This window comes from Calidris pugnax, unplaced genomic scaffold (assembly GCF_001431845.1).
Source record: "Calidris pugnax isolate Ruff unplaced genomic scaffold, ASM143184v1 scaffold41, whole genome shotgun sequence".
Lineage (NCBI taxonomy): Eukaryota > Metazoa > Chordata > Aves > Charadriiformes > Scolopacidae > Calidris > Calidris pugnax.
In genome coordinates, this window is record NW_015094509.1 from 20,404,372 (window position 1) to 20,432,236 (window position 27,865).

General features: G+C 39.2%; 2 protein-coding genes across 4 annotated transcripts in view; one reads left to right on the forward strand and one right to left on the reverse strand.

Moving 5' to 3' along the window:
- On the reverse strand, positions 1-27,544 carry KIAA0196 (KIAA0196 ortholog). Of its 2 annotated transcripts, none has more exons than XM_014965481.1 (29): positions 27,402-27,544; positions 26,226-26,526; positions 23,831-23,976; positions 23,325-23,409; positions 22,958-23,058; positions 21,851-22,043; positions 19,777-19,929; positions 17,120-17,233; positions 15,838-16,009; positions 15,279-15,406; positions 14,348-14,477; positions 13,163-13,275; positions 11,857-12,023; positions 11,156-11,231; positions 10,340-10,450; positions 10,082-10,222; positions 8,566-8,646; positions 7,799-7,900; positions 6,920-7,099; positions 6,421-6,545; positions 5,851-6,013; positions 5,055-5,157; positions 4,861-4,940; positions 3,828-3,931; positions 3,196-3,325; positions 2,983-3,079; positions 1,905-2,058; positions 1,537-1,624; positions 1-397 (listed from the first exon to the last, which is right to left on the reverse strand). In XM_014965481.1, exons 2-29 carry the CDS (start codon positions 26,409-26,411, stop codon positions 341-343), a joined length of 3,480 nt encoding a protein of 1,159 aa, XP_014820967.1. In that variant the 5' UTR covers positions 26,412-26,526; positions 27,402-27,544; the 3' UTR covers positions 1-340. The 2 variants fall into 2 exon arrangements, with proteins under 2 accessions (XP_014820967.1, XP_014820968.1); XM_014965482.1 differs by lacking the exon at positions 27,402-27,544 and adding an exon at positions 26,680-26,789.
- Positions 27,545-27,548: 4 nt separating this feature from the next.
- The window catches only part of NSMCE2 (NSE2/MMS21 homolog, SMC5-SMC6 complex SUMO ligase), a 127,636-nt gene continuing 127,319 nt past the window's right edge, over positions 27,549-27,865 (forward strand). For both annotated transcript variants that reach the window (XM_014965483.1, XM_014965484.1), the window contains exon 1: positions 27,549-27,718. The gene's annotated coding sequence lies outside the window, so the exon portion shown is untranslated. The remainder of the gene's footprint in view (positions 27,719-27,865) is intronic.

Here is a 27,865-nt window from a genome sequence, read left to right on the forward strand (position 1 = left end):
TCCTGGCAAACTATCCAACGCCTTTATTTCCAATTTCATCGTTCATCTGTGATAGAAAAGTCAACCTTGCACAAATAGTTCTTCAGAACAAAAAACTAAATGATTTATACATAAACAATTACATACAGCATTTATAATGCACAGTACAAAATGTACACTGTTGGGATGAGATACAAATTGCATATTCATGCCGAGATTTAAACAAGCATTAATTATATGGACTAGTGCTGCTGGTTATAGAGACAGCCACAGGTGCTGCCTCAAAGCACAGAAAGGTACCTCTCTCATCCGCAGTCCCCGGGTCCCCGTTTCGGGGGAAAGACCTGGTCCTTCTCCAGGCTCATAGAACAGTTCTGAACTCATCAAAAATGAAGCTTGGCACATGGGCTTCGACCACCTGAAGTGAACAGGAAGCACAGTCATTATTCAGTCCGATGCTCTATTCAGCCATTAATGAGCATTTCTAATTAGGAACTAAGCACACAACACTATTGACCTGAACCACCCCGGCTTTGGGATGTGCTCCTGGATGTGTCCTTGCTTGGAGGAGGAGGGAGGGGGAAAAGGGGAGAAGGCAGCAGACAGATAAGCTGCAAGACTGACATGGGCACTTTCTGCTACGTTGCAGCGTGGGCTGGGAAGAAGAGAGAAACTGAAGAATCCCTCTCTTTTAGCTCTGAGTATTGACTGGGAAATGGCTTATTCAAGAATCACCGAGGTACAGCCTACAGCAAATGGGATTATGACTTATTTTTAATACTGTGTATAAATAATATATCATCTTCAAATGCAATTAAGTTGCATTTAACCCTAAAATAAACAAGTAAACAGATCCTAAAATAAACCCTACAAGCCCAGACATTCAGAACTCCCTCTTCAGAGACTCAGAACAGACTCAGAACTTCAGAACTGGAGATGGTTGGAAAGTAGATGACCTTTAAGGTCCCTTCTAATCTAAACGATTCTATGATTCTATGGTTTTTCACCAAAATTTAGACTTCCTAAGTATTCTAAATGCAGGGCAAAAAGCTAATAAGTTATTACTTAATTCTGCAACATCTCAGAACTTCTTTTTTATTTCTTCCCTCTCAAAAGCCCCCCAGCAATTGTACACGATTCTCAGAAAAGAACATGGAACAGACTCTTTTTAAATCCGCACAAAACTGAAATCCTTTCTGTATTTTGTATCCCTTTTGTATTTTCTAGGTTATTTTTTTTTCCTGGAAGGAAACTATGACTAGTAGAGGAAGTTACACAAAGTATGGAAGTAACACAATTTGTAGTTCATACAGGGCACAGCACTGATTCTTCATCTCTATTTCCTTTTGGCAATCCTTTCCAGAACATCTGAAAAGGGTCAATACTGCTTTTCGGACAGCGTTAAAAAGTCTGTTATTTTGGGTATTTGTTTACAGATGATGCCACGTTGCAGAGTAGAGAGGTGGGATCAAGTGCTGGTACGTAATCAGGGCACCAGCTCATGTGAGCAGTTCTCCTGCCCAGCGACACGCTCAGGAGAAGGGGATTCCTTCTTACCTTTCTCGGTAACTTCGTGTAGCGAATGTAATCTTCCAGGAACATGAGGGCACCCACCACATCCGCAGGCATTTCTGGTATCTTCTGGCTAAAATTAAACCACCAGGAAGATCATACTCGTTCCAGCCGACCAGTTATTTGGGTGACATTACACGAAAACGCCAGCCTTCAAATAACACCATTTCCACCAGGTACCACGTCATTCCATTACAAAAATAAACAGTATTTTCATCTGATATTTAGTCAGATATGTTGTTATTATTTTATCAAATATAGTCTGCTAGAAATACATATTGAAAAAGCAGCAATAACACTACTGAAGTCTCTTCACAGAGGTGAGACTCAGGGAAAAAGCAAGAGCCAGGTACCTTGTGCACTGCTCCATGGTTGAACGGATAAACTGCCCGACCAGAGCCAGAAACTGCTCTGTGTATCTCGAGTGGAACTGTTTCAGGAGGGTGAGGAGGCCCAGAACCAGAGGAAGCCAGTCAATTTGATCAGCTGGCCGTTTGCACACCACTCCTGCGCAGAAAACACACCCCAAAACATCGCATTTAGAAACCAGAACATATTTGTTACAGCAGAGACAAACATATCAATACGCTCCTGAGGTTTTTTGCTGTGCCTCCCCTTCTGCTTCCCCACACATGAAAGTTAAAAACCAATGTGACAACTGCCTTTCTTCCATAGGAAACGGATTGATATTAACTAAGGCATGGGTCAGAATGAGAAGGTCAGGAGTTTGGATTCTGATTCCTACTCCGTTGTTATTTGGCCTCAATATGATAATAAACCTGCCCAGACAGGATGGAATAAACTCGGAAACCAAGTATTTTCTATCACAGAATTGTCCAGGTTGGAAGGGCCCTTTAAGATCATCTAGTCCAACCATTAAAAAAAAACAAACCCCAAAAAACCCCCAAACAAAAAAAAAAAAACCCCAAAAAACCCCCAAACAAAAAAAAAAAAACCCCCAACAACAAAAATCCCCACAGCAAAACCCAAACAAAACACACACACCAAGACTAAGCCTTATCCCCGAGCACCATGTCAATTCATCTTTTGAATATCTCCAGGGATGGTGCCTCAAGCCATTCCTTGGGCAGCCGATTCCAATGCCTTATAGCCTTTTCAGTGAAGAATTTTTTCCTAATATCCAACCTGAACCTCCCCTGGTGCAACCTGAGGCCATTTCCTCTTGTCCCATCACCTGTGACTTGGGAGACCGACCCCCACGTCTCTACACCCTCTTTTCAGGTAGTTGTAGAGAGCAATAAGGTCTCCCCTCAGCCTCCTCTTCTCCAGGCTGAACAACCCCAGCTCCCTCAGCCTCTCCTCATAAGACTTATTCTCCAGACCCCTCACCAGCTCCGCTGCCCTTCTTCTCTACAGATAATTTCTCATAGATTTTCATTAGATTTAGACAAACAATAACTCATACAATACCTAAATTTCTGTTGTACTGAAGTTTCGGAAACTGGGAAATGAGAAATAGGAAGTTGACAGTGGGAAAATACGGCAGCCGTTTTGTAGTGATGTAGATCTGAGGGGAAAAAAGAAAAGAGGAACACAGTTCTTCCACGTGTTAATTTTTTCTCAGTTAACAATCAACAAAATAGAAAAAGCAAACTGTACCAAGCCCTGGAATGTAAACCTGACCTTATTCAATGGGTTGTGAATGCCAGCTGCTTCCAGATAAGCTGTGATTTCATATAAAAGAGTGTTGTCTTCTTTAGGATAAGGTAGTGATGGGTTCTGATAATGTGCTTCAATGTCAGCCAGTATTGCTCTAAAAGGAAAAGAAATTCATTATATTACTTATTTAAACTATTTTAAACTATATTACTTATTTAAACTATCCCCAAGTGTCATATTAATATGCCATATGTCATATTAATTTAAAATCTTCATAGACACAAACCCTGCAAATGATTACAAGGCAGAGTAAACCACCGTCTTTGGAGTATCTTTTTAAAACATCATATTTCTTTCAAAATCTGCACCACACATTTTCAGTGTTCTTACTTCTTATCCAAATATGACCTCAAATCCAGGTACAACCAAACACAATTAGAAGCTGCACTGTCCACTTGCATGTTCAATACAAATTACTTGCCAAGTTATTTATTTTTAATGGTTTTTTGGGGGTTGAAATTCAAATAGTCATCAACAAAAACCTGAATACAATTAGACTCCACGTTTTGCTGTAATTTAGATTTTAAGGGTTGTCGAACTGGTAACAACTACATCACAGTGACACAAGCAGCTCCTCAGCACATTTTGCTTCTTACTTATTGAGATTTTCCAAAGCAGCAGCCAAATGCTTGGAGTCAAACCTGCAGGAATAGTTTAACTCATTGGTAATCTGTCGTCTTAAAATCTGCATCTGACCAACCTGTCCAAACAAAGAGAGAGAGGGTGAGGTGTTTATACTGAATGCAGTGAGGGAAGAGCAAAGTCAAACTAAGGAAAAACTTAATGAGTAACGATTTAGAGTTAAATAGAAGACACAAAGTCTTCATTACACCTAATGGCCTTTGTAGGGCTGCCCAGAGCAGGGACACACGCAGTGGCTGGAGCTACCTCTTCATTTTGGTAACAGGGCAGTACTTCAGCCCCAGGGAAGGAGGAGTCCCAGCACTCGAGATTTACACACAGCTCATGGCAGCAAACACAGGCAGTGCGAAAAGGGCATGAAAAAGGCAAAGCCCAGTTACTTGCTTGTTTTTCAATGGTCAGTGCTAACACTTGTACTCTTGTCTCCACCTCTCCCTAGACCTTAGGGCCAGCAATGGGATAACCAGTGAGGATTGCTGCTGTCAGCCTTCCCCTCCCCGGCCCTTCCTCTTCCCTTCAGTAACACAAACAAACACACACATCCCTCTGGAAAATGTTGGTTGCAAAACATCATTCCCAAGCCATGCCAAGGGGACGGCCTGTTTACACCTCGGGCACAGCAGGCTGCCTTCTGCGGGAACAAAGCAAGCTCAGAAAACGCTGAATGAAATTAAACTGCTCCAAACTTTAGCCTTAAGTACATTATGTACATCAGAGCTGCTGATGCTGAGCACTAACTCAGTCCTCCTGCAGTCTCTAGTGCCAGATTCCTTTTCATTGCACATGAATCTCAGTGCTGAGCACTTTGTGGAGTGTGAGCTGTCCGTGCAAACGGAGCTCAGAAGCTCTTGCAAACCCAGGCCTGCTTCACTTGCCATGTTACAGAATTCCAGGTCAACATAATAAGCATGGTAAAATAAGCAGGTAAAGTACGTAAGCAAAGAGTCCAGAGTGAATTCTACATATCACTAAGTCACGTAAACCAACCTTCATTATGGAGTCTAAATACGCTGTCCAGATCTTCTGAGTTTTTGCAATTGCTGCAGAATAAACCTTGTTTGAATTCGCTGAGGAAAGAGAAAGGGTGAGGTATTAAAGAAAAAAAGAATAAGTACAAAGAGAAGTAAATGCAAGTGTACAGAGACAATGGCTTTCTTCCATCTTAACCAGCAAGCACTTACCTATAATTCCTTTGAGAGGGCTGACAGCATTCATAAGTGCTTTTAAGGTATCCTGTACTGTCCTGTCACGCAATATATTTTTCTGAAACATGCTGAGGAAATTCTAAATAAAAGAAAGAAATAAGTAAGTAAAGTCCTTACACACATACCCCGTGCTTAATCTTGGTGGTACAAGAGCCACATTTTTAACAGCAGGGAAAGACCATTTCCACAGATGAAGAGTCGAGGAATTCTGTAGTTAGGCTTTGCATTTCTCTGAGTTAGGCTAATCAGCGTTAGGAAAATTAGCAGATCCTCTTCATCAACATATAATAACCACAGTAGACAACTGTCTTCATCATCATTTATCTTCCTTAAAATCTTTAACCAGGCTAGAATTGGATTCTTCTCAGAAAACAAGGAGGTACCAGGGAAAGTAATTTCACAGAACTCACACCTTATTTATACTGTTGCAGACCCAAACCATCTAATTCTTTGTTGGTATCTGGACAGAAAAATAGAAGTTGACCTGAGCTCAACTTTTGGGTATATACAGTGTACTCCTTCAAAAGGCGTTCTGTGCAAATGACCATTTAATGTTATGCAGGACATTGTGTTACACAGCATCATTTATTCAAAAGTAACAACTTTCATAATTGTATCCGTAACCAAAACTCGTACCTTTGAGTTTGAGCATACATTTTTCTAATTCTCTTCATTTTAATTTACCGTTTAAAATTTTAACTGATTTTTTATTTCACTAGTTATTAAACAATAGAAGCATCGTGACCTCAAGAAACCAAAGTTCAAAAACTACCTGCAGCTCCTTTACGATCATGAAGCAGAGCAGCCGGTCCAGACCGTTGAGACCAAATGTGCCTAAAGTGTCCTGGATCTCTGAGAAGAGGCGGCTGTTGGTCACCTCCTGGTGAGTTTTGATATCGTACCAGGTGTTCATCTGGTCAATGTAACACGTGATTCTGAGGAAAAATTTAAATAAATATTTCAGAATAAGCTGCAGATAGGTCCTGTGATAATCTCAGTAACGAGTTCTCTTATTCAGGCAGAGATTTTATAAAGACTCTGTGAGTATCTCAGGTGATGTTTAGTTGCTCCTCTCTCCACAATGGTTTTCTCACCCTTCCCTGGTTTCTCTCTCTCTTCCATTTGTGTAACCCACTGTTCTCCTTCTTAGACTAAAATCACAACTTTTCTAGACTAATATTTAAAATGTACAGGACGGACTGGGTAAATTGGGTTTTAGATAAAGATGGTGATGTGACAGCTAAGGGAAAACTATCTGTTGTGTATTTTGTTTGTACATGGTGGAACTGGAGCAACCCACTGCCCGGTGCCATAACACAAGCTTGTAACACACAGGACTTACTTTGGGTCCGTGATCCTCAGGATTTCCCTACAAAGCCGACCGATAAACGTCACCGATTCATCCACAGGTGTGAATTTGGGTATCGGAATATGACTAGACTGGTATATGCTTTGCCAGTCTTGAATCTGAAAAATAAGTTTGAGAGTTATTTTCAGGGTTTACCACTGCATGTTTTTAATTCACTTAGAAATTTTATGCCTTTTGTTTCATTTAAAATTAGTACACTGCAAAACAATATTGGAAATTGCACCAAGCGGAACACTATAAAAGCAGAACAACATAAAGAAAACAATGAGTCTTATCAGAAAGAGCAAGCAGAAAGTAATTGTGGAAGGGGGGGATGCAGGGGGGATGCCGAAATCACTCAGAAAAAGCTGGGGGCAGATGTTTTACACAGCAGGGACTGTGCACAATGGGGTATGTACACTCCTCCAGTCACAAGCCTTAACATCCAAATATAAAGACATTTATCAACTTTCTACTTGTTTTTGAGAAGCACCTTTGTTCTTAAGAAGTTATTGCACTCCTGTTCCACATTGTAGTTAATAATACGAGACACTTCCTCTTGCCAAATCTTTAACCCATATATGTTGACGTAATCCTGGATATATTCAAACGATCGATGGAACCCATCCATTGTAGCCGCCATTTCTTTCAGTTTGGGCATCAGCTCACTTGGCTAAGGATGAGGGGAAAAAAGATAAAAACAAAACTGTGAACACATTGTATATAAAGAAAATGTAAAAAGCTTCTTTATGTATATGTATATGTATATGTATATGTAAAAATGCCTTTACACAACAACCTCCAGAGGATTTCACTATGTTCCAGCCAAAAATGAAAAGCACTGAGAAATTTCAAATGTATCAAAGGTAATTTGATATCTGAAGTAATTCTTCTTACTAAATATTTTTCCTTCCTGCTTTTAACGCTAATTTTAGGCTTCAGTAGTACTATTGATTGACCTGGGAGACCGATTCCAGAATCTGGACAGGATCAAAGCAAGGAGTCACAGTCCTTATTCTGTCATTACCTTTCTGTGTTTGGTATGCTCTATGTGTAAACAAAGAACCTATCATGTGTTATCACCACTTGTCACACACAAACACAGAATTGTGAACTCAGAACTGATGGGATGCTTGGCAACAAAGTAACAATTTTTTTGATTCTATGTACTCCTAGCAGTTTATAAACTCACTTTAACATCAAATAAGACATTCCAAATAACCTTTAGGAAGTTCAGAAAGTGTACTTTTTTACAAAAAGGAAATCTTTACAGAAAAGTACAAATTATTTTCTAAAAGGTCATATAATAAAAGAAGTCCCAACAATACCAAGATATATAAAAAAAGTCAAATCAAATCAAGCTGTTACACACCTTGGCTCTAGGATTGAAGATGAGTCCCCTGTGAAGAGCTAGAGCTACCCGTTTTACCAGCTCCTTCCTTATTCCATCTTCTAGTAACTGTTTTGGGTCCACCTAAGCAAAAGAAACATTTTGTTCTTAAAGTCAGAAAGGTATTAAAAAAATATAATGGATTTCATTTGTACCAAAAAAGACATTAAGTACTAATGATGTAATAGGAAAGCAGGGCTAACAGATGCACTTTCCCACCAGTGCCTGTCCAAAGAATAAATATTTATTACTTCCACCTAATATAAACAATTCCTTTAAGTTGAATGGCAAAGGCCTGTAGATCCCATATTCAACATCTGTTAATGATCTCTTGAGAACTTGTTCTCAACAAAAAGCCAGAATGCATTAAGAAGTATATATTTCTTTAAGAATGTTTGCTCCTGAAGTCCTGAAAGAGGTATCTTAATGTAGGAAGAGCAGTCTTTGCCAATGGAAGAAACAGCTCTTTAGAAAAGCTTCCAGTCATTTTTCCAGTAAAAATTTTTAAAGAGTGTCAATTAAGGTTGATGAATCTATGTACAAGGAAAACTGTGTCCTTAACAACCTTAAATAATACATTCTTAGCTGGAGGCCAATTAGGCACCACCGTTTGAAAATTTGTACACTAACTTATTTTTTTCTTGTATTTTTACCTTTCCTCAAAGTCCTTCTCCATGTGCTGAAATATCTGTGCTAAAGTGCTAATTGCCACCAAATGACTTTTTCCTACTGGAATTATGTAATGTTACCTTGATAATACCAACTAAAGTAGTTTTCATCATGAGGATGCCTTCAGTGAAGATTGAAATCGCGTGGGTTAGCTTGGCAACCTTTAACAGAAAGAAAAAATATGACTTGTTCAAACAATTCAATAAATTCAAATAATTACTCTAAAAAGATATACACCTTCACCAGTGCTAACTTCCTATTTTAGATTAATTTGCACTTACACACTTTCAATTTTACATCTTGTTCTAGACTTATAGTACAATAATAATCTTTCTTCTAATTAGATCAATATTGGTGTGTTACCAGCAGGAAAGGACAGGTACCTCTCAGAGGCTTTACAGAGTTTATGGGAGGAAGGACCCAGCCAGCTACATCATGTGTGTATGAAACATGATGGACAAAACTATGAGTTGGTCTCTTTGAGCAGGAGAGGGGCATAGATTGAAGAGGTTATTCCATAATAAATCTGTGGCCAGCAATGAGTCCACCTTAATATTTCCACTGATATAATACAGGAGCACATTCACTTAAGTTTTAAATTATTAGTTGAGCAGAGTTTAGACAAGCCAGTCTAAATGCCTTTAGGACATTTACAACATAGAATAGAGACAACACAGTTCAGACTTAAAATTCCACAGCAATCAAAAGTGAAGAGTTTCTGTGTAAGTTGTTTCCCCTCTACCTCCTCAAAATAAAAGAAATATTACTGAATACTGCTGCCTCCTCCTCCATCCCTGCATCCCCCCAAAATAAACTGACTTTACAAAGATTAACGGGGGTGTCTAAACCTAGTGTTCAGGTCTGAACATCAGCTTAATCAGAGAGAGCCAGCTTGTTTCTATAAAACACCTAACAAGTGAGCACTTTGGCAAAGACTGCTGCAAAAAGCTGGCATCTTAACTGATAAGAGGAGATACTTCCTTTGAGGGAAAGACTTACTGGTCTACTGAGGTTGTTGCTCCTTCTCTTTCTCTGATAAAAATAAACCCAAGTAATTTTAATATTTGCTCACTCTTCCAGACTGATAAAAGTGCAGGAAAAAAGCCACAGACAAAAAGTTGATGAGCAGCAGCTTTATCTGATCAAATCCACATGCCTCCATCTTCACATTTTAGAGCAGCAAGAAGCTTAACTCTGCTGCCTTATTCAGTCTTCAACCTCCTCCTCCTCCTGGAGGAAGCATTCCAGATATGGAGGGCTTCATTTCAGATTTGGGTTTTTCCAGTTTCCCTGCTCCCTGTCCTCAAATAAATCCAAAAGCCTTTAACTTCATTTATAAATATATTTAGTTTTCCTCCCCTTTTCTACAAGATCAGAAGCTTAAACTTTTACAAATAGAAGAGCAAAAGTTACTCATCTATCCTCAGGAAGCCTAAGGTATAGTCTCGATAACACTAGTCAATTAATTCTTACTCAGACAACAAATCCAACTTCCCTGTTAAAGCAGAACTCTATAGAGCTGTACCTATTTAAACTTAGGTGGAAGTTGGCCACCTATAAAGTATGCTTTTTCAGAATTCCCTATTTCAACTGCACCTCGTATCGCGGTCCAAGCTGAGCATAATCCCGTAGCTTGTCCTTATCAAGGCGAGTAGGCACTTCAATAATATCGTGAGTCTGAAGCTTTATAATTTTGAGAAGAGATGTAAACATGCTTTCTGGAATTATCTGTAGAACCTTTGTAAATGAGAGAAGAAACAAACACAATCAGTATATTCTCATTAAAAAAATTATATATTAAATTAAGAAAAAGTAATTAGAGAACGAGACAACTGTTCTTCTTCAAATGCTTACCTTTCTTACATAGGAAACCAACTCGCCAGAATAATACTGCGATACACTGAGAAGATCAGGACTGTTTGCTTGATTGATGCGGAGAAGCGGCAAGTCAAGAGCAGAAGCAAGCTAGAAATAAAGTCAACACCACTTTAACTTCACACGTCTGTTTTTCTAATATAAATTACATGCTTGATCTCTCTTGCTCAAGCTCTTAAACTACAACTCAAAGCACTAGGTTCTTCCTAAAGAGCAGTTACAACATCAGGTTTACCAACAGAAAAAAAACCCGAATGTTGAAAGTCAAAAAAGTCTAACAGTCTATAAGGCTACATTTCCCTTATTATTTTTTTAAATCTTACCAGTTTTGTGAGATTTTTTTTTCATTGTCATTTTACACTACCCTCCCACCCCCATGCTATTTCCCAGTCTTATTTTTACAGAAAACATTTTCATCTGATGCCAGATCTTCATCATGACAGACAAAGGGCACAGCCACCATAACTTTTGTAATTCCTTCAGCCTCCTCTGACACATACGCAGAGGATCCCGTTTATGCACCAATGACTCCGGCAAATAACTATGAGTATGGGCTGGATGATGAGACTCATTTGCCCAACAGCAGCAATATAGGTGGTTGCATATAACCCACATGCATAACTTGGTTTTATTTTCTTTAAAACTAACATGGAGTTAATTTAATAGAGTCTAAAAAATCTGGATATAGAAAAAGGAAGTTTTGACTCTTTTGTGACTTCACAGCCTTCAGGCTCATTTAATAAATGCCTTGGTTGACCTGCAGGTTCAAGTACATTCACTGCTGTTCACACTTACCTTTAGGAAAGTGGCTCTGAGTTTAGTTACCATGGATGGGCTGACTCTGATGCTTTCCTGCATAATAGATGTAAAGCTGGAGTAGGAAACAAACAAAAGAAATCAGCTTCTTCCTCTGAAACTTTTCAACTGTTAAGTCTTATGTCACCAGCACCAGTGTAATCTAGAAATGGCACAGGAGATTAGTAAAGAACTTCACTACAGGAGGATCTTGGTCTGAAGATAAATTGGTTAGAAAAAACCCCACATGATAAAGGAGTGGATGGGGCAAAAGAAGAGGGCATCAGGGAGCCAAGACAATGAAGTAGCAGCTCAGCAAAATCACACCATGGAAAAGGAGTTCTCCAACATTTGCCTTTATTTATTTTTGGTTGAAATAGGATCTTCAGTATTTTGGATAACACTTAACTAAAGGCTGGAGACAGAAGCTTAAGGGAATGATTTTAGTTAGAACAGGATAGACAGATAGACAGTAAGAAGTTACACTATCACTTAACCTGCAGGTAACAACATGACAAGGATGGCTGCTAATTCTTATTCAAGTTGATGAGAGTTAAACATTCCCAACAACTCACAGAACAAGGATACAAGACTGTTTTCAAATTGGTAAGTTTATAGTATTAATAATACTTCTGCATCTTATTTCCCACAAATTTCACAAATTATGGCTGACTTGGAAGAAAAAGCTCCTGCTAAAATACCTGTCAATTAACTGCCAAGCGTAAGAAAGATCACCAACGATCTGCATGGTGATCAAGACCTCTTCTTTAATGTTGATGGTTCGGATCATCTGATGGAGAAATTTGCGGGTGTCAGCCAGAAACTGGCAAACTTGCAGGTTAGATTCCAGCTGGTGAAACTCTTGGACCTACATTTTAAAAAACAAACAAACAAACCAACCCCATAAAACAACTCTTTTTTTTTTTTTTTTTAATACAAATATAATCAGTAATAAATCCTGGCCTACTTTAGAGTGTGTTAAACAGTAACGGGTCCAGAGAAGGGCAACGAAGCTGGTGAGGGGTCTGGAGCACAAGTCTTACGAGGAGAGGCTGAGGGAACTGGGGTTGTTCAGCCTGGGGAAGAGGAGACTGAGGGGAGACCTTATCGCTCTGTACAAGTACCTGAAAGGAGGCTGTAGAGAGACGGGGGTCGGTCTCTTCTCCCAAGTTACAGATGTCAGGACAAGGGGTAACGGCTTCAAGTTGCGCCAGGGGAAGTTCAGGTTGGATATTAGGAAACATTTCTTTACTGAAAGGGTTATCAGGCATTGGAATGAGCTGCCCAGGGAGATGGTGGAGTCACCATCCCTGGAGGTATTTAAGAAACGTGTAGACATGGTTCTTCAGGGCATGCTCTAGTGCCCAAGATTACTGGTTTGTGGTGGGGTGCTGTGTGGGTGGGTGATGGTTTTTTGGTTTGGAGGTTGTTGTTGTGTGTTTAGGTGGTGGGAGCTGGTGGTTTTTTTTTGTTTGTTTGTTTTTTTTGTTTTTTGGTGGTTGGACTCGATGATCTCTGAGGTCCCTTCCAACCACTACAATTCTGTGATTCTGTGAAATTTCACAAACTTACTCGAGGAGGTGTACTGTGAAACACTGTACAGAGTATTCTTTTATACCCTGCCAGTAGAAGAAATGTACACAAAACAAATATGGATAATATTATTTTGCCTTTCAAATTACCCTCTCTAGCTTCAAATTAATTTATATTTTTAATTTCTATTAAAACAAGTCGTGTTGTCAAATGTTTAACACAATTTTTTAAAAAAACTCTACTAACCTTCAGCTACAGGTGGCATGATTTTTCATGATCCCTTATTTTACAATTGTAAGGTCTATAAGCAAGTCCTTCTGACTGCATGTATAAAACTGCAAAAATCTAAAGGCTTAAACCATTGTTAAAAAGCAGATCTCTTTTATAACTCATCTATTGGAAGTCAGTGCACGTGTATCAAATGCTGTCTTTCAAAAAGATGAGGTCATTTATCTCAACATTTCTTTGCCATACCTCCTCCAGCGCCTGTATTAGCTGCACAGTTTTTCTGCCTGCTGCAGTGGAGTCATCATAGTTTAGAGACATTATTTGCTTGGAGATTTCTCTGAACCAAGCCTGAAGATTTTCTATTTAGGAACAGAAAAACAATTATTCAAATCTTTGCACATATGACAAGCAACAAAGACACAAGGAACTCGCTAGTCAAAACTAACAAACAAGCAAGCTATACCTGTAGGAGATTATTTTTAAAAAAATTATCTTACTTCCATTTCTAGTCTTTTCAACATGTAGACTTGTAAAGTGGCAAATGCTGCGGTAAGTTTCACATACGACAATAAAAAAACAACTACCAAAACAAATAGGCATTATAAAATCTATACATGGATAATAAAGCCCTAAAATAATAAATTTTTGTTTTATTAATTTTTTTACATTGTTAATTGCCTTGGCATTTTCAATTTCTATGTTTTAGCTACAAGTTCGCTGACATCAAAAAGACAAATACTTCAGTAAGGTTATTACTTTTAAGCGGAAGCAAGTGAGAAAATTGCCTGTATTTTAAGTTGGATGGGTTTGTATTGATCACAAACACTGCCCTTACACTGACACTTTATGCAGTGTTCCGAATGAAACGAGAGAGTGACTTACAATTCTTATTCTTGCACCACTTCAACAAAAAAAAGAGGTTTCAAAAACAGAGAAAGAAATCTGGAAAGAAATACAGATTCAACCCTTTTAAGTCCTTGGAGAACACCACTTGTGCAGGCAAGAAGTAAAAGAATCTTTGAAAAAAAATGCTGATACAACAGAAATCCAGGTTACAACGAGGGAAAGAACAAGAAGAGAGGTTAAACCATCCCCATATTTAATGGGCATGATATTCACCCTCTTTTGCACATGGAACACAGTAATGTGAACTCCATTATACATAGAAAAGCGAACTGTTTCATAGTCTTACCTGGCATATCTAAATAAAGTGATAAAAATAATTTTATAAATAGGGCCATCTAATTATTAGGTACAGAATGATTAGATGCAGAAAATCTAAATAAGACTGCATGTAAGAGACCTCTGTGGCAGCTGAAGGACATGAACATTTTTCTTATTATCAATATTAGTCTCATATTTCCTTTTGGTACCAGCTTAGAAACAAAAAACAGAATTATTTTTCCTTGCTGTTTAGTTCTTAATGATTACCATTTTTCTCCACTCTAGTAAGAGGTTTAACTCCTGAGAAGACATCGGCAAGTTCAGTCATCCTTTCAGATCCCTCTTTTTTATAGTTCTCCCATTTTGTTTGTTTTTCTGACAGCATATGCTTGAACATCTATTGAAAAATGAAGCATTTGGTTTACAAAACTGACAAGAAGGCACACTACAATAGATCAAATAAAATACTAAAAACAGATGGAACTGACTTACAGTGACTACTACAGAACTTCAAGGTCTTGCCAAAATATTAAGAAATGCAGCCAGTGTGGTAGACATACAGTGATGGAAATTAACTGTATTTTAAAAAACAGTATGATGCAGGTATTGTTGATTTTTAGTCACTTATAAAAATATCCAGTAAATTTTTTAGCTTAGAGATTCTAGAAGACTCCGGTCTAATGTTTAGTTACACTTCACAGACACCAGAGCCTATACAGAGAAATCCAAGTCAAAAAAGCATGTAGGTGAAGTTAAGCATCCTCTTAAATATTCTACCAGGTTAGTACCAGAGCATTAATGGGGAATCTTTTAGAAATGACAGAACTTCAAATATAGTTGTAAGTGTTTTCTTAGCAGCTTATCTTCAACAAACATAGGCTTTAATCTCTGTTAAAGAGAAAGCCTGAAAAAGAGAAGTATGGCAGGATGAAGATTTTATCTGGATGTTCATACAAAATTCTCAGTAAATATAAACATGTTGGGTAAGAACGAAACCAGCCAATTATTGAGATGACTGCAAAAGTCACTTTCAAGCAATACTAGTTTATAATTTTCTATAAAAAACTCACAATTAACAAAACAAAATAATCATTCTTTATGTAATTGGAGTGTCTGGTAAATGTATTACTACTATTCAAGATGTCAGTTCTGTTCTGCCATTCGGGGGAAACACTGAAGAAGGGAAGCAGCATATTACCTCTTTCAAAATGAATTCAAATTGAGCTGTATCCAGAAGCAGCTGGAAAAGGATCCTGGGATTGTACCTGGAGTCTGTTAGAATTTGATCCTTTATCTGGCGGAGACGTTTGTTATTTGGATCACAAGCTGAAAACAGAAAGACATTTCTCCACTGTTACAGAATTTGGCCGAGCTTTTCAATCTTTGTAAATAGACTCTTTCTTTTTTAATAGCTTGGAAGCAAAAACATTTTGTTCTGATATAAAAGTTCCTATTTGTTTTCCATTTGCACCCTTCCTTAGAATAGGAAATTATTAAGGTTTCTGTGGTGCTTCAGCCTTCTTAAAAGTCTTCTGTGGGCTTCTGCAAACTAAATGCGAGTTTAGTGCACCTGAGTGAGAAACCCAGAGATCAATTACATCATCAATTACTAATACATGATGAAGTTGGCTACTGCTTTCCTTTTGGTGCTAGGCAAAACTTTCAGAATGATACTTTATTTGACAAGGCAGAAAACGTGAAGCAGCAGCGTGGCAGGGCTGCCAGCTCTGTAAGAGGAGTGCAGTGTGAGGCCTCACCCGTGTCTGCCGTGTGGAGCATCAGCCAGCGGATCGCGACGTTGCAGTCCCGCAGGCAGTTGAGCAGCTTGGGAATGTTGTCGAGCACCAGCTCCTCCCTGAGACAGCCCTCCTTGAGGAACTGCTGCACCTGAGCGTGCACTCGCTCCGTGACGGCCGCGTATCTGCTCGCCTGGGAACACACAAAGCTCCCGTCAGTTCAATCCTTGTCTCACATCGTGTATGATGTGACTGGGGCTTCCCAAGAATTTAAAGGGCACACAGATCAAAAGCGTGCTATAAAAGTTATTATCGTTACTAGCAGGCAATATCATACATTACAACTGCATGACAAAGGATGGAAGCTAAATTTTAAAGCGAAGAGCCTATGCAGGAAGCACATTTCAAACATGCAGACTTGTAAACTTCCTATGTTCATGTATTTACTCTCTAGAAATTATTCCTAAAAAATCATACTAATAGTTTATTGCCTAATGGGAAAGAACAACAACAGAAATACATTCCAGAATGGAAATACATATTATGAATGAAATGTCAGTTCTACTTCATGAACTTTTTTCCCTAAAGACTAAGGAAAAGTTTCTGTTCACATTTCCTAAGTTTACCAGGCAATATATAGCACATCTCCTAATTAGACACTTCTGTCTGTTCTTTCCTGAGCACCGGGGTCACATTCTAAGGAGGCATTTAGCTGTCATCACTCAACTGACTTGTTGATTGGGCAAACAATCACCCAACCCAGTATTACTCACTGCTTTTTAGGCATGGAAAATAGGATTTAATGTTAAAAGAACTAACTGCATTGCCCCATACAACATTCCAGTATCATTCTTTTAAATAGATGCTTTTTCCAGATTACTGTTTATTTAATTTGGGAGACCCTATTTACAACTGACTGAGTGCCCCCCTCTGTCAGCATAAACGTGTAACTTCTAAAACTGTTATCTATGGAAGACCAAAAGCTATGGTCACCTTAAGACATCCCAATACTGAACAACATGGCGATGAGTGCTACCAGCTATTAAGTCAAGTCACAACTCTGAAACTTTTAGGGGAAACAAACACCGCAAGAAAGTGAAACAAGCAGCGCTGTGAAGGCCAGATTTTGAAATTTTGAAGTACCTTTAACTCAAAGTTATGTACTCAAAGTATTGTACTTGAAAGTAACACAATAATTGTATGCAAGAATAAAAGACCCACACGTTATTGATGTCAAATAATACACTTGAGATGCCCACGCCGCTTGAATCATGCTATAAATATTGAACTCTGGCTTATGTACCTGCTCTTTGACATTTGAAAGATCCAGCGTGTAGTTGAGGGCAGTTTTAGCAGCTTTGTAGGGTTCCCATGCTTCTGCTAGATTTACAGTGATTCCCATGTAAATGCTGATAACCTAAGATTGGAAGCAGAAAACAAGAAGTTGAATTTATATTTTTATCAAGGAAAAGACATAATTTTTATCTAGCGATAAGAGTAGAAAGTGATACGCTGTGGGTATAAATATGAGAACTAAACTTTTTTGGTAGAAGCACTTCTTGCTCCACCACCTTTGGAAATTAAGGAGTAAGAAGACTTTGAAATAAAAGGCACATGGCTAATTAGAGGTACAGTTAATTAGAGTTCCGAAAACAACCTGACAGTTCTTTCACTCACCATGCATGAACCTTGGCCTCTATTTTTTCCCCATGAACTTACAACTTCTTTTTTATTTCCATGATGCTATGCAGAAGACTGATGAAAGCAACTGGGGAAACGAGTATTATAGGGGTGTAAAATGATCTGAATGAATCCTACTCTGAGAATGCCCAAAGGACCAAACCGAAATGTAAAGCATCCTCTGTGGTGAACACAAACAGAATGAAATTACGATTCCATGCTGTGGTTTTTAAGGAGCAAGGAGGAACAGACTTCAGGCCCCTAGCCCAAGTTTAAGTGTGATTAAGTGTGTTTGACTTAAAAGTGTTTGTAGGACACTTGATTAAAAATGGAAGCTTTGGTTTACTGACAGATGAGGGATACAGAGAGCTGTGGCGTTATGAGCTTTACCACACCATTGCTCCAATACTCCTCCATCCAGGAGTGATCACATCTAGGGGGACACTGTCAGCCTTTGAGCAATTCTGACAGTGACAAAAAGGCAGCCAGTAAAGGCAAATGGGACACTGGTCTGCTGATATGAGGATCCTGCTCATGTTGCTGAACTGAAACTCGTTATTTCCTGTGGGTGACAGTTCCTGAAAAGGCTACACTTCAACTGCTAACACTCATTGAAACCAGCCCAAGAGTCAAGTGTTCTGTACGATGCAGCTAACTCATCCATACCTGATCACAAGAGGATAGGTGTTGTCTTAAAATAACAGTTTGTACTACAAAGTCAAATGAATAAAAATGTTGGCATAATCAAAAATTCACAATGTCAAGTTCTCATTTCTAAAATTAGCTTCCCGTGGGTTCTGATGGGTTCTGAAGTTTATTAAAGTAGCCAGCTATTACAGTTTCTTCCTTCCTTTCTTCACTGTTCCACTTAGGGTACAGCAGAATACAATTTGAAAACAATAGAGATACACAAATTAATCTACAGTTTCTTTGTTTAGTCTGATACCCTTTGATATAGACTACCTGGGGACTCTATTGTTCCATGCCAGCCTATTTCAGTAGCATTTTTTGCAGACTGGAAATCATAAATCTTCTGGACAGAAATCCTAAATCTCAGTGCTGAACATGTAGTAATTCCATTTTGATCACTGGATCTGAAAAGGTCTATAGAATTGCACAGAGTGACCGGTTTTGCTTCCAAGTTATTTGGACAATAGCATGGAATAAATCCTTAAACAAGTTTTCAAATAACATCAGTGGGGGGGAAATTGTTGGAGAGCAATCTGTAATCCAGAGCAGCCTTGACAAGCTGGAAGAATTCACCAGCAGAGACCACGTGAAGTTCAATAATGATAAATACAAAGTCCTGTACTTGGAACCAAACCAAATCCTTGCAACAGCACAATCTGGGAACTGCCTGCCTATGTGACAGTTCTGCAGAAAAGGACCTGGTGGACAAAATGGATGTGAATCAGACATGCAGCCCTATGACAACAAAGAGTAATCATGCACTGGGCTAGGTCAGACAGACTGTAGCCAGCAGATTGAGGGAAATGATTATTTCCATCTTATCAGCCCTCATGAGGTCCCATTTGGAGTAATGTGTCCAGATTTGGGCTCCTCAGTATGAGACAGACATGGACAAACCAGAATGAATCAAATGGAAAACCACTAAGACACTTAAGGGGACCCACTGTGTTAGCAGAGGCTACGGGAGCTGGGTTTGCTTAAGCTGGAAGAAGGACAAGGAATGCACCTGACTGCCACCTGCCACTGCCTAAAGGGAAGCTATGAGTAAGACAGAGCCACCAGCTCAGAGGTGCACAGTGAAAACACAAGAGGCAACAGTCACAAGCTACAACAAGGGAAATTCCAGTTGTACAGAAGGAAGAAATTCTTCACCATGACAGTGATGAAGCACAGCCACAGGTGCCCACAAAGGCTGTAGGTTCTTCATTTTAGATATTTGCAAAACTACCTGGACAAGCCTGAGCAGCCTGATCTAACCTCAAAGTTAGCCCTGGTTTGAGGGGAAGACGGGACTAGAAGAGACCTATAATACCTTCCAGGCCACATTTTTCTATGATAAACTTTATCATTATGATAATAGAGTGTAGTTAATTTAAGATAATCGATACTTTCAAAGGATAGCCTTCCATGCTTATCCAGAAGGTTTGACTCAGTCTGTTTCTCTCTGAACAAAGTAAAATTTCCACAGAGAATAATCTATTCTAGCTTCACGACATTATTATTTTCCGTAATGCATACTGTAAAAATAAGCTAAATTGTTCCTATAACATTAAATCCAGGGAACAGTTTTAAAACAGAATTAATTTTTACCCAATTATCTGGAAAGTACTTATCCACTATCTCTCTCATTTTTGCTTGTTGAGTGTGAAGAATAGAAGGGTCGAAATACAGTATCACATAGAGCATCGCAGCCTGAGTAGCCAGGGCAGTGCTGCGGTGTTCCGGTAACGGGTACGCCGAAACCTAGGAAAAGGGAACAAAACAAAGCTGAACATAACATAACGCAACATCAACCACCTGAAAATATTATGGGGCACATTAAAGAGTACAGTAAACAGATCCTAGGAGGCGAGGAGGATATTTAGGAAAGCTGCACGTGCTTACACATGCAGCGTATTTACCAGATATATTTTCTGGAATATAAAAGCTGACTGTGTAGAGGTTTGCTAACTTTAACAGGCTTCAGTAAGATTTTACAATGCTGTAAATGAGTCAAAGCAGGGATGAACCAAAGACCTTAAAATGAGTTGAAAGGAAAAGAGCTAGAAATAAGTATTTTATAAGGACTAGGTACGTTTAGTTAGTCTCAGATAGAAACAAGGATTAGTTTAATCAGAGTAAGAGGCAATTAGGATGCAGACAGTTTAATTATTCACCAATTCCATATACCAGAAAAAATTATCACAACTGAATTTTCATTTAAAAAATCCATAGGATAATATATTAAAAGACCTCCATATTAAAAGACCTCCATACTAACAAGAAAGTTGGCATCAAAATCACATTCGGCATATTCAAAGGAAAACAATTCTCTGCTTTTATTTAGTAACATCCTATTTTTCTTCAATTTTGTTTGGTTATTTTATTAGGTTAAGTGTTCAGATTAGCAAGAAAAACCAGGAGACTTCTGCCCATTGCCATCAAGTATACACTGCAAGTATCAAAGGAGATAACACCTCAGACATAACACAATTTAGTAAAACAAGCTGCATCCCGTTTGGGTTGAACTGAAGATTTCTACCCTACTTTTTGTACTACTTTTGGGAAAAGTACATTGGTTATACTCATGCTTTGTACAGAAACATTATGCCTTTCATTATCAACTCTAAGTTCTACAAAACAGAAATGAAAAACTGTAGAATTATTTTAACACAAAGGCAATAAACCAACATTATTATATATAAAAAAAAAAGGAGGATAAATAATCTTGATACAAAGTATCAGCTGATTTAAGTAAAATTTCTACATTAAGTACAAGATCAGAGTCTCACAAACACTTCATGGTCTCCTATCAGAGACAAAGATTATGTCATAAAATGGGCACTCTTCACAGCTCACTAAGTTACCTTTTGTCTGTTTCTAGGACACTGCACAGCTGGAAAGGCATTCTTTTCCCTTGAAGGTTATTATGTCTGTCCATAATTTGAAAGTGTTTTCTGTAATATCTCTGCTTTTAAATTATTGCTCCTGCCTAAAGATTTAAAACTTTATGTCTTAAAATAATTCATTAATCTTCAAATGCTGGTTTTCTGACTTCTATAAACTATTTCCATTATCCAGGATTCACTAAAAGTGGGCCAGTAATTACAGAAATAAGATCGCCTGTCCCTTCTAAAGATGGAAGTCTGCTCAAAAGCAAATGCTTTGTTACAGATCTCTCAAAGGAATCATATTAGAGGAGACTGTATAGTAGCCATTACTCATACTTGGCTTCAATTTTCATTCTTTTCCTTTATTAATACAATTGTCATAGTTAAGAATTGTGATATTAGTGTCCTTTTTTAAATGCATTGTCTGCTAAAGGATGATAAATTTCTGAAATAACTGAAAGAATGGGAATCTCTGAAGGAATCAGAATTATTAAGAATGAACAATCATTTATGATTTAAAGACATTAAAAAAAACAGGTTTTTTTTTACTGCAAGGTTGGCAAAACACTGGAGCAGGTTGCCCACAGAGGTTCTGCAGCCCACACCTCTGGACCTCAAAACCCAACTGGACACAGTCCAATGACTCTGCTTAAGACTAGGTCATCTCAAGAGGCCCTTACAAACCTCCATGGTCCTGTGATTGATTTTTTTCTGGGTTTCATGGTTGAGTAACTGATCTAGGACACCATTTTATATTCAGTTTTAGATCCCTTTTTCATCTCACTGTAACTTACCTGGTTATAAATGTCATCTGACCGTAAGCGGCCAATAACCATGCTAATGAATGTGTCACTTATGGGTACCCTGCTGAAGTAACTCTCGGGGTAGTTTGGAGGTCTTTTAGCTCCAGGTTGGCTTGAGTATCCAGTGCTCCGAAGCAATTTACAGATATCATCTAAATTGGAATCAGCAGAGGATCGGGCTGCACTGTTTTACAAAAGAAAGGAACAAAAATTGAGCTGTGTGACCTAACTATTTCCTCCCCTCCTCCCCTTGTAATCACGCCTTTCCTCCAAGAAAATGATCAGACACAAAGGTCAGGGAGATTTTTGGTTGTTTAATCCATGAAGATAATCTTACATTATACTATAGGAGGACACTGACAAATGTCTATACTGGAATCCCAGATAAGCACATAAAGCACAAACAGAAAAATTAACTTTATTAAGGAACATATACCTTTACATTCAGAGGAGTTTTGTTACAGGCTGTGGGGTTTTTTTGTGTTTTTTTTCTTTTTTCTTTTTTTCCTCCCTATTTCTGAATTGCTCTTGCTGATCCACTTCTACATTTTGGAGTTAAGGAATCCTATCTCATTATATACTAAGAAGCATAAACATAGTCAAAGAAGCACAGAAACAGGATAACTCATTTTTTATATGTTTTAAAGGATTTGCATTGATGCCCTTTGAAATCCTGTCATATAACAAACCTGTAAACCTACCCTGGAAATTCATTATTGATTGGACTAAGCAAGCACGACTGTAACTACTGAAAAGTAACTACTTTTCATTAAGATATGCTCGAATCTTTGGGAACCTGTGATATTTTCATAGCTGATGCAACACTAAAGCTTTAGCTGAAGTTTATTTGTCAGTGGACTTCAAATTTCTATTGTGACAGCACGAAAAATCTGTCACTTCAGTTTTGCAGTTAGACCTGGAAAATCAGCTAATGCAAAGAGTTCTGTTAACATGCAGAGAGCCCTGCAGAATTATCAGAGTCTATCCCTATAGTCAGACAGTCAAAAAGTTGCTGATTTATCTTAATTTAATAACCTGAACATACTGCATGTTACATCCTCTCAGTCTTGAGCGCTTCTGTAAAACAATACACATTACCTGTATCTGTAGTAGGAAACCAACATTCTTTCTCTGACTTCTCCTTCAATCTTCTGGTCAATGACCAGTAGCATGACTCCATATAAATAGAGCGCTTCACACTGTTCAGAAAAAGGAAGAATGAAGGGAAGAAATCACATAAATACTATTTTGTAGTAACAAACAAAGACGTACTGGCAAACTAACCCAATGTCAACTACATAGTCAATACAATATGAAAAACAGCAGGCTATACGTTTTTGGTCTTTGATCTCCTAAAAGTGACTCGTAGCATTTCCATGCATTCAGTAAATTTAAATCTATTGTCTAGTTTGGCACTAAATTCATTGGTTCATTTTGTACTATTGCAGAACTGTTCAATACTTACCAGAAGCTGTTTTCCATCTTCATTAAGGAGGACCGTTTCTAATGTTTGCTGAATGTAAATTCCTTCATTGAGGTCATCTAAATATCTAGGAATCATAACAAAGAGTTGGTCATTGCTCTCAAATCATACATCCTCAGAACTCAACTGGTCAATTTTCTCTGAAAGTCAACAGACACATCAGAACATTTCCCTAGTACAAGCAGGACAGAGTCTTTCAGACACAGAAGAGATTCTCTACTATGAAACGAGAGGCTGGAACTCCTGGCCAGAGCCAACCAATTGGCAAAAGCCTCCTCCATATCCTGATGGTGTATATGAAAGACACTGCAGGATACTTTGTAATTTACAGTTAACATCCTCTTAATCTTCTTTTGGATGGATAACAGCCTGAGAAGAGAGTACTGAGAAGGCTTGCACTCCAAAATTTAGTAAAACTGCTAAAACCTTCTCATTATTAAGACTAAACAGTACTTTAGGAGAATTCACACGTACTTAAGATACCATACCTGTTTAAATCTACAATGTATTTATGTACACTCTGAAAAGCTAGATAAAATCTCGTCAAAATTTCAATATTGTTTTCACGAAATTCTTCATCTAAGTCCAGTAACTCAGGTTTGGCTTCCAGTTTGCCTTCACATGCCTCAGGCCCCTAAGAAAAAAAATTAAATTTTAGAGACAATATTTGACTTCTATTTTACTTCTCTTAAGTAGGACACAGAACACTCACAACCACCACTGTGTGCACAATATCAGAATTAACATCACTTACTAAAACAAGGATCTGTAGTTTTCAAAGCTGCTTTATGACTGAACATTTATTCCATAAAGAAGCGTTTTATACTTTGTTACAAAGTTTTAAATATGGTTTATCCCAGGTAACCAATGCAAAAGAATAGTTAACACTTATGGGTAAAGCCCCAGTGCATCTGAAGTCACTGTGTGCATTTTATAGTGCTAACAATCTCCCTGATGGATTTTTTTGCTTTACACATTGGATCTGTTTAATTTCTCTGACAGAAATCATAACATTGAAGCCTCACGAAGCTTAGTACCTTCTCATACATTTAAACTTCTTGAAAGTGTCATACTTCCTTGGTTTTTTTACAGACTCTGGATCTAGCTCAGTGCTAGTCCCCCAGATTAATCCAGAAACTGGCATTAACAATCTTGAGGGAAAAAGGGTTGGGATGAAGAGCCTAAATTCCCTAAAGCAATGGTACAAACTTTTCTAACCATTTACCACTGCCAACATTTCTTGCAATCACCATTTGGTCTCACCATCACAATTTAAATGAAAATACTCTTAATGTTCAGTAGAAAATATTAACTTTCAGTTGAAAATACTGTTAACATCATTCCACAGACCACTTATGACAGCATGAGATCATGTCTTAAAAGGATTTAGTCAACATGAACTCCATAAAAGTAACTTAAAATAAAATATCAAGCTTAACACTCAGCTGTTATTTTTTGGTGTGGTTTAAAAAATGCTCTTTGCTTCTCTTTTTGTGCAGAATACCTACATAAAATAAAGGATAAAAGCACCAAACTGCCCGTGAAGTTCAAATGCCCAAAGTAAACCGCCTGAATTTTCAAAATCTCAAATCTCTTCTCATTAGGTAATTCTAAGAATCATGAATATGGGACATTCACAATGAAAATATCTGTAAACTCACTAACCTCTGCTTTGTAAGTATGTCTTTTCTAGACTTTTGGGGTGATTACTCTGAAAAGCAGCAGCACTGTTGTGCTTCCTTAACATCCAAAAAATCTTACAATTTTAAGGATAACCATATTTCTAATTATACCTGCCTGCTTTTAAAATTTCAAGTAATTTGTTTAAAAACAGCAAGCACTTAGATCTAAATGTATCAGGGAGATAACTTGTGCTCAGGGTTTTCGGTGTCGAAGGCTCATAGTTAATGCTTAAAATTTACAAATTTTACTAAAAAAAATAAATCCCTCCCCCCTTGCTTTACTATTAACACTTCTTGCATTGTACAATCCAGATAAGGTCAGATCAGATAGTCTCTGTAGTTCCTTCCTAATCATGCTGGAAAATGGCAGAGGGAAATAAGTACTGCAAGAAGCTTAATTTTGTAAGAGAAATAAGGGCTTTTCATGGATATTACTCTTTGATCTATTTGTTTATTCAGCACATGTGACAAGTCCAGTGAATGAACAATCCCAGTACTGTGAAACAGGAAAGCAGAAAGCAGTTTTCATGGCTGCAAAGAATAAGCTACAGATAACCAAAGGAAGATGGGCGTACTGCCCGCAGTCCTGCTCCACAGGAAAACAACCAACTGCACAGGCTCAGAACCTGCTGCTGAAAGGATAATTTAATGATCCTGCAGGAAAATAGTAATAATAACAACAACAATAACACTACACACCCCCAGCATACAATAGTCACGTTTTATATTCTCAGTATCCATCAAAGTTCACAGGCTAGATGACTCATCAAACATTTTGGAAGGTATAGCTGGGACTGTTCTTGAATGCACTAAAAGCTGCTGTCCCCTTCTTGCCCTGATACTCTTAGTACTGGTACCAGTTATACTTATATTCTGCTTATAAGGTCTAAGCACAGAACCTTCCCCAGGCTGTTTCTGCTCACTGAAATGAGTAAGATGAGGCTGAGTATGACCAGAAGTATATAGAATACAAGACAATCCAGAAGTGGAACTTTAGCGTGCAAGCATGTCCCAGTTGCTATCACAGTTTGGTGAATTTTTGGTAAAAGCTGAGCAAGTAAGAAGTCATGATAGTCAATTTTGAAGAATGCTAGTCAGAATGCTGACAATAGTCAGAATGGCTGTTTCATAATGTGAAGCATCCTCATGCACGACAGCAATGCTTTAAGAAGTTGTTTAATAATAAAAGAAAAGGATTTACCTTAAAATAGCTGAAATCAAATATGATGTCCCCATACTTCTGTTGATCAGCCTTATCCTTTAGCCTGAAAACACCAGGAATAAATTCGGAAAGTCTCAGAAGTTCTGCAATGATGGCATTTCCACAGGAGACAATCCGAAGAATTGCCTGACCACAGAGATTGTTTTCAGCTAGAAAATCAACCATTGTGGAGCTGGAGGTGACAGAGCAGCAGAAGTCCTGCAGTCAGGTTCCAACCGTTAGTCTTTAGGTTATTTGAAGAAGAAAGTCTGATGAGAAAACTGGCTGAGCCATTAATAACCTGCCAAAACAAAATGACACACATTCAGAGTACTAATATTTTGGATAGAATCTATATGTATTTTTACACATACTCTCAAGTTTCTCGGTTTATGAAATCTAAATTGTCCACAACTTTGTAAAATGAAAAAAAAAAAAAATCTTCAGCACATACCCTGTGTTTGACTCAGTCACTTGTGTGACCAGGCAAGGACCTTTTGCACCAGAAAAGTTGAAAAGAACTATTGAGTAAGGAAACCATCACAACTACTGAAGCAGTTGAGACCATGCAAGGAGATGGCAGCAAGGAATGCAAAAAATGGTACAAGATGTGTTGATAATAGCCATCTACTTTCAAAATACAACCACAGCGATCCTAACAGGCTTTAGCAACAAGGAAAACTTTTATAGCAAATGGAAACGATACAGCTCCGTTCCTTTCTGTATTGCCGCAGGGCTGGTTAATTTCCATGCTCTGCTCGCATTTCCTGGTCAGTTTCATTTATTGCCGTGTTTCTTGCAAGATTTGGAGCGCAGCACTGCTGAAAATAAGCTTTTGCATTCAGAAACACGGACGGGAAGTTAGGAGTTGACTTTTCAGCAACAACCTTCCGAACCACCCAGACGAACTGAAGATGACAGCGCCTCTTCTTGCTCCGAAACGGGACCCGGGAGCCCGGCCTTCCCGCCCGGCGAGGCGCCGGACACCATTACCGCCTCAGCAACCTCTTCGGCGGGCCCCAGACCCCCTCAAGCGGGCTCCGAGTTACAGCCCTACCCCACCACCGCCGGGCTCCGGGCCGCCCCGGCCTCCCTCCCCTAGCGCTCTCCCTCACGGCTCCAACCCCGCTTCAAGGAGCGGGGAGCAGACCAACCCCGTCCGCCGCCTCTCCTCACCCGGCGGTCTCCCCGCTGCTGCCAGCCAGGAGGGTGCTGGGCTCCGTCAGCGCCTGAGGTGAGGCGAGATGTGGAGGGAGCAGTAGCGGGGAAGGAAGGAGGCGGCGGCCCTTCTGTGCGGCGGCGCGGCCGAGCCCTCCCCTCACATGATGGCGCCGTCATGTGGAGAGGCGCCGGCTGATGAGGCGGTTCCGCCGCCCGCCCGGACCGCCTCCCCCGGGCCCAACTCGCTCTCCCGCCCCTGCCGCCGGGAGGGTCGGTGCAGGGGGGACACCGCCGGCTCAGGAGCCGCCTCGGCCCTCGGAGGCTGGGACTAGGTGAGGCGCTGGTGAGGGTGGCTGTCTTCGCCGCCTCCTTCCCGCCCGGCCGAGGGAGCGGGGAGAGGCGGGCGGGAAGGGGATGTGGGGCCGGTGCCCCTCGGTGCGCGGCTGAGGAGGGGCAGGGGGGGCCGGGGAGTGCGGGGG

Bases quoted from the DNA above. Each gene is read 5' to 3' on its own strand.
- KIAA0196 (XM_014965481.1), bottom strand. From the start codon at position 26,411: ATGGTTGATTTTCTAGCTGAAAACAATCTCTGTGGTCAGGCAATTCTT. The intron at 19,930-21,850 runs GTAAGTTACAGT...CCCTTTTCCTAG, and splicing joins CAGATGACATTTATAACCAG to GTTTCGGCGTACCCGTTACC. The intron at 6,014-6,420 runs GTAAGTCCTGTG...ATTTTTCCTCAG, and splicing joins CTGAGGATCACGGACCCAAA to AATCACGTGTTACATTGACC.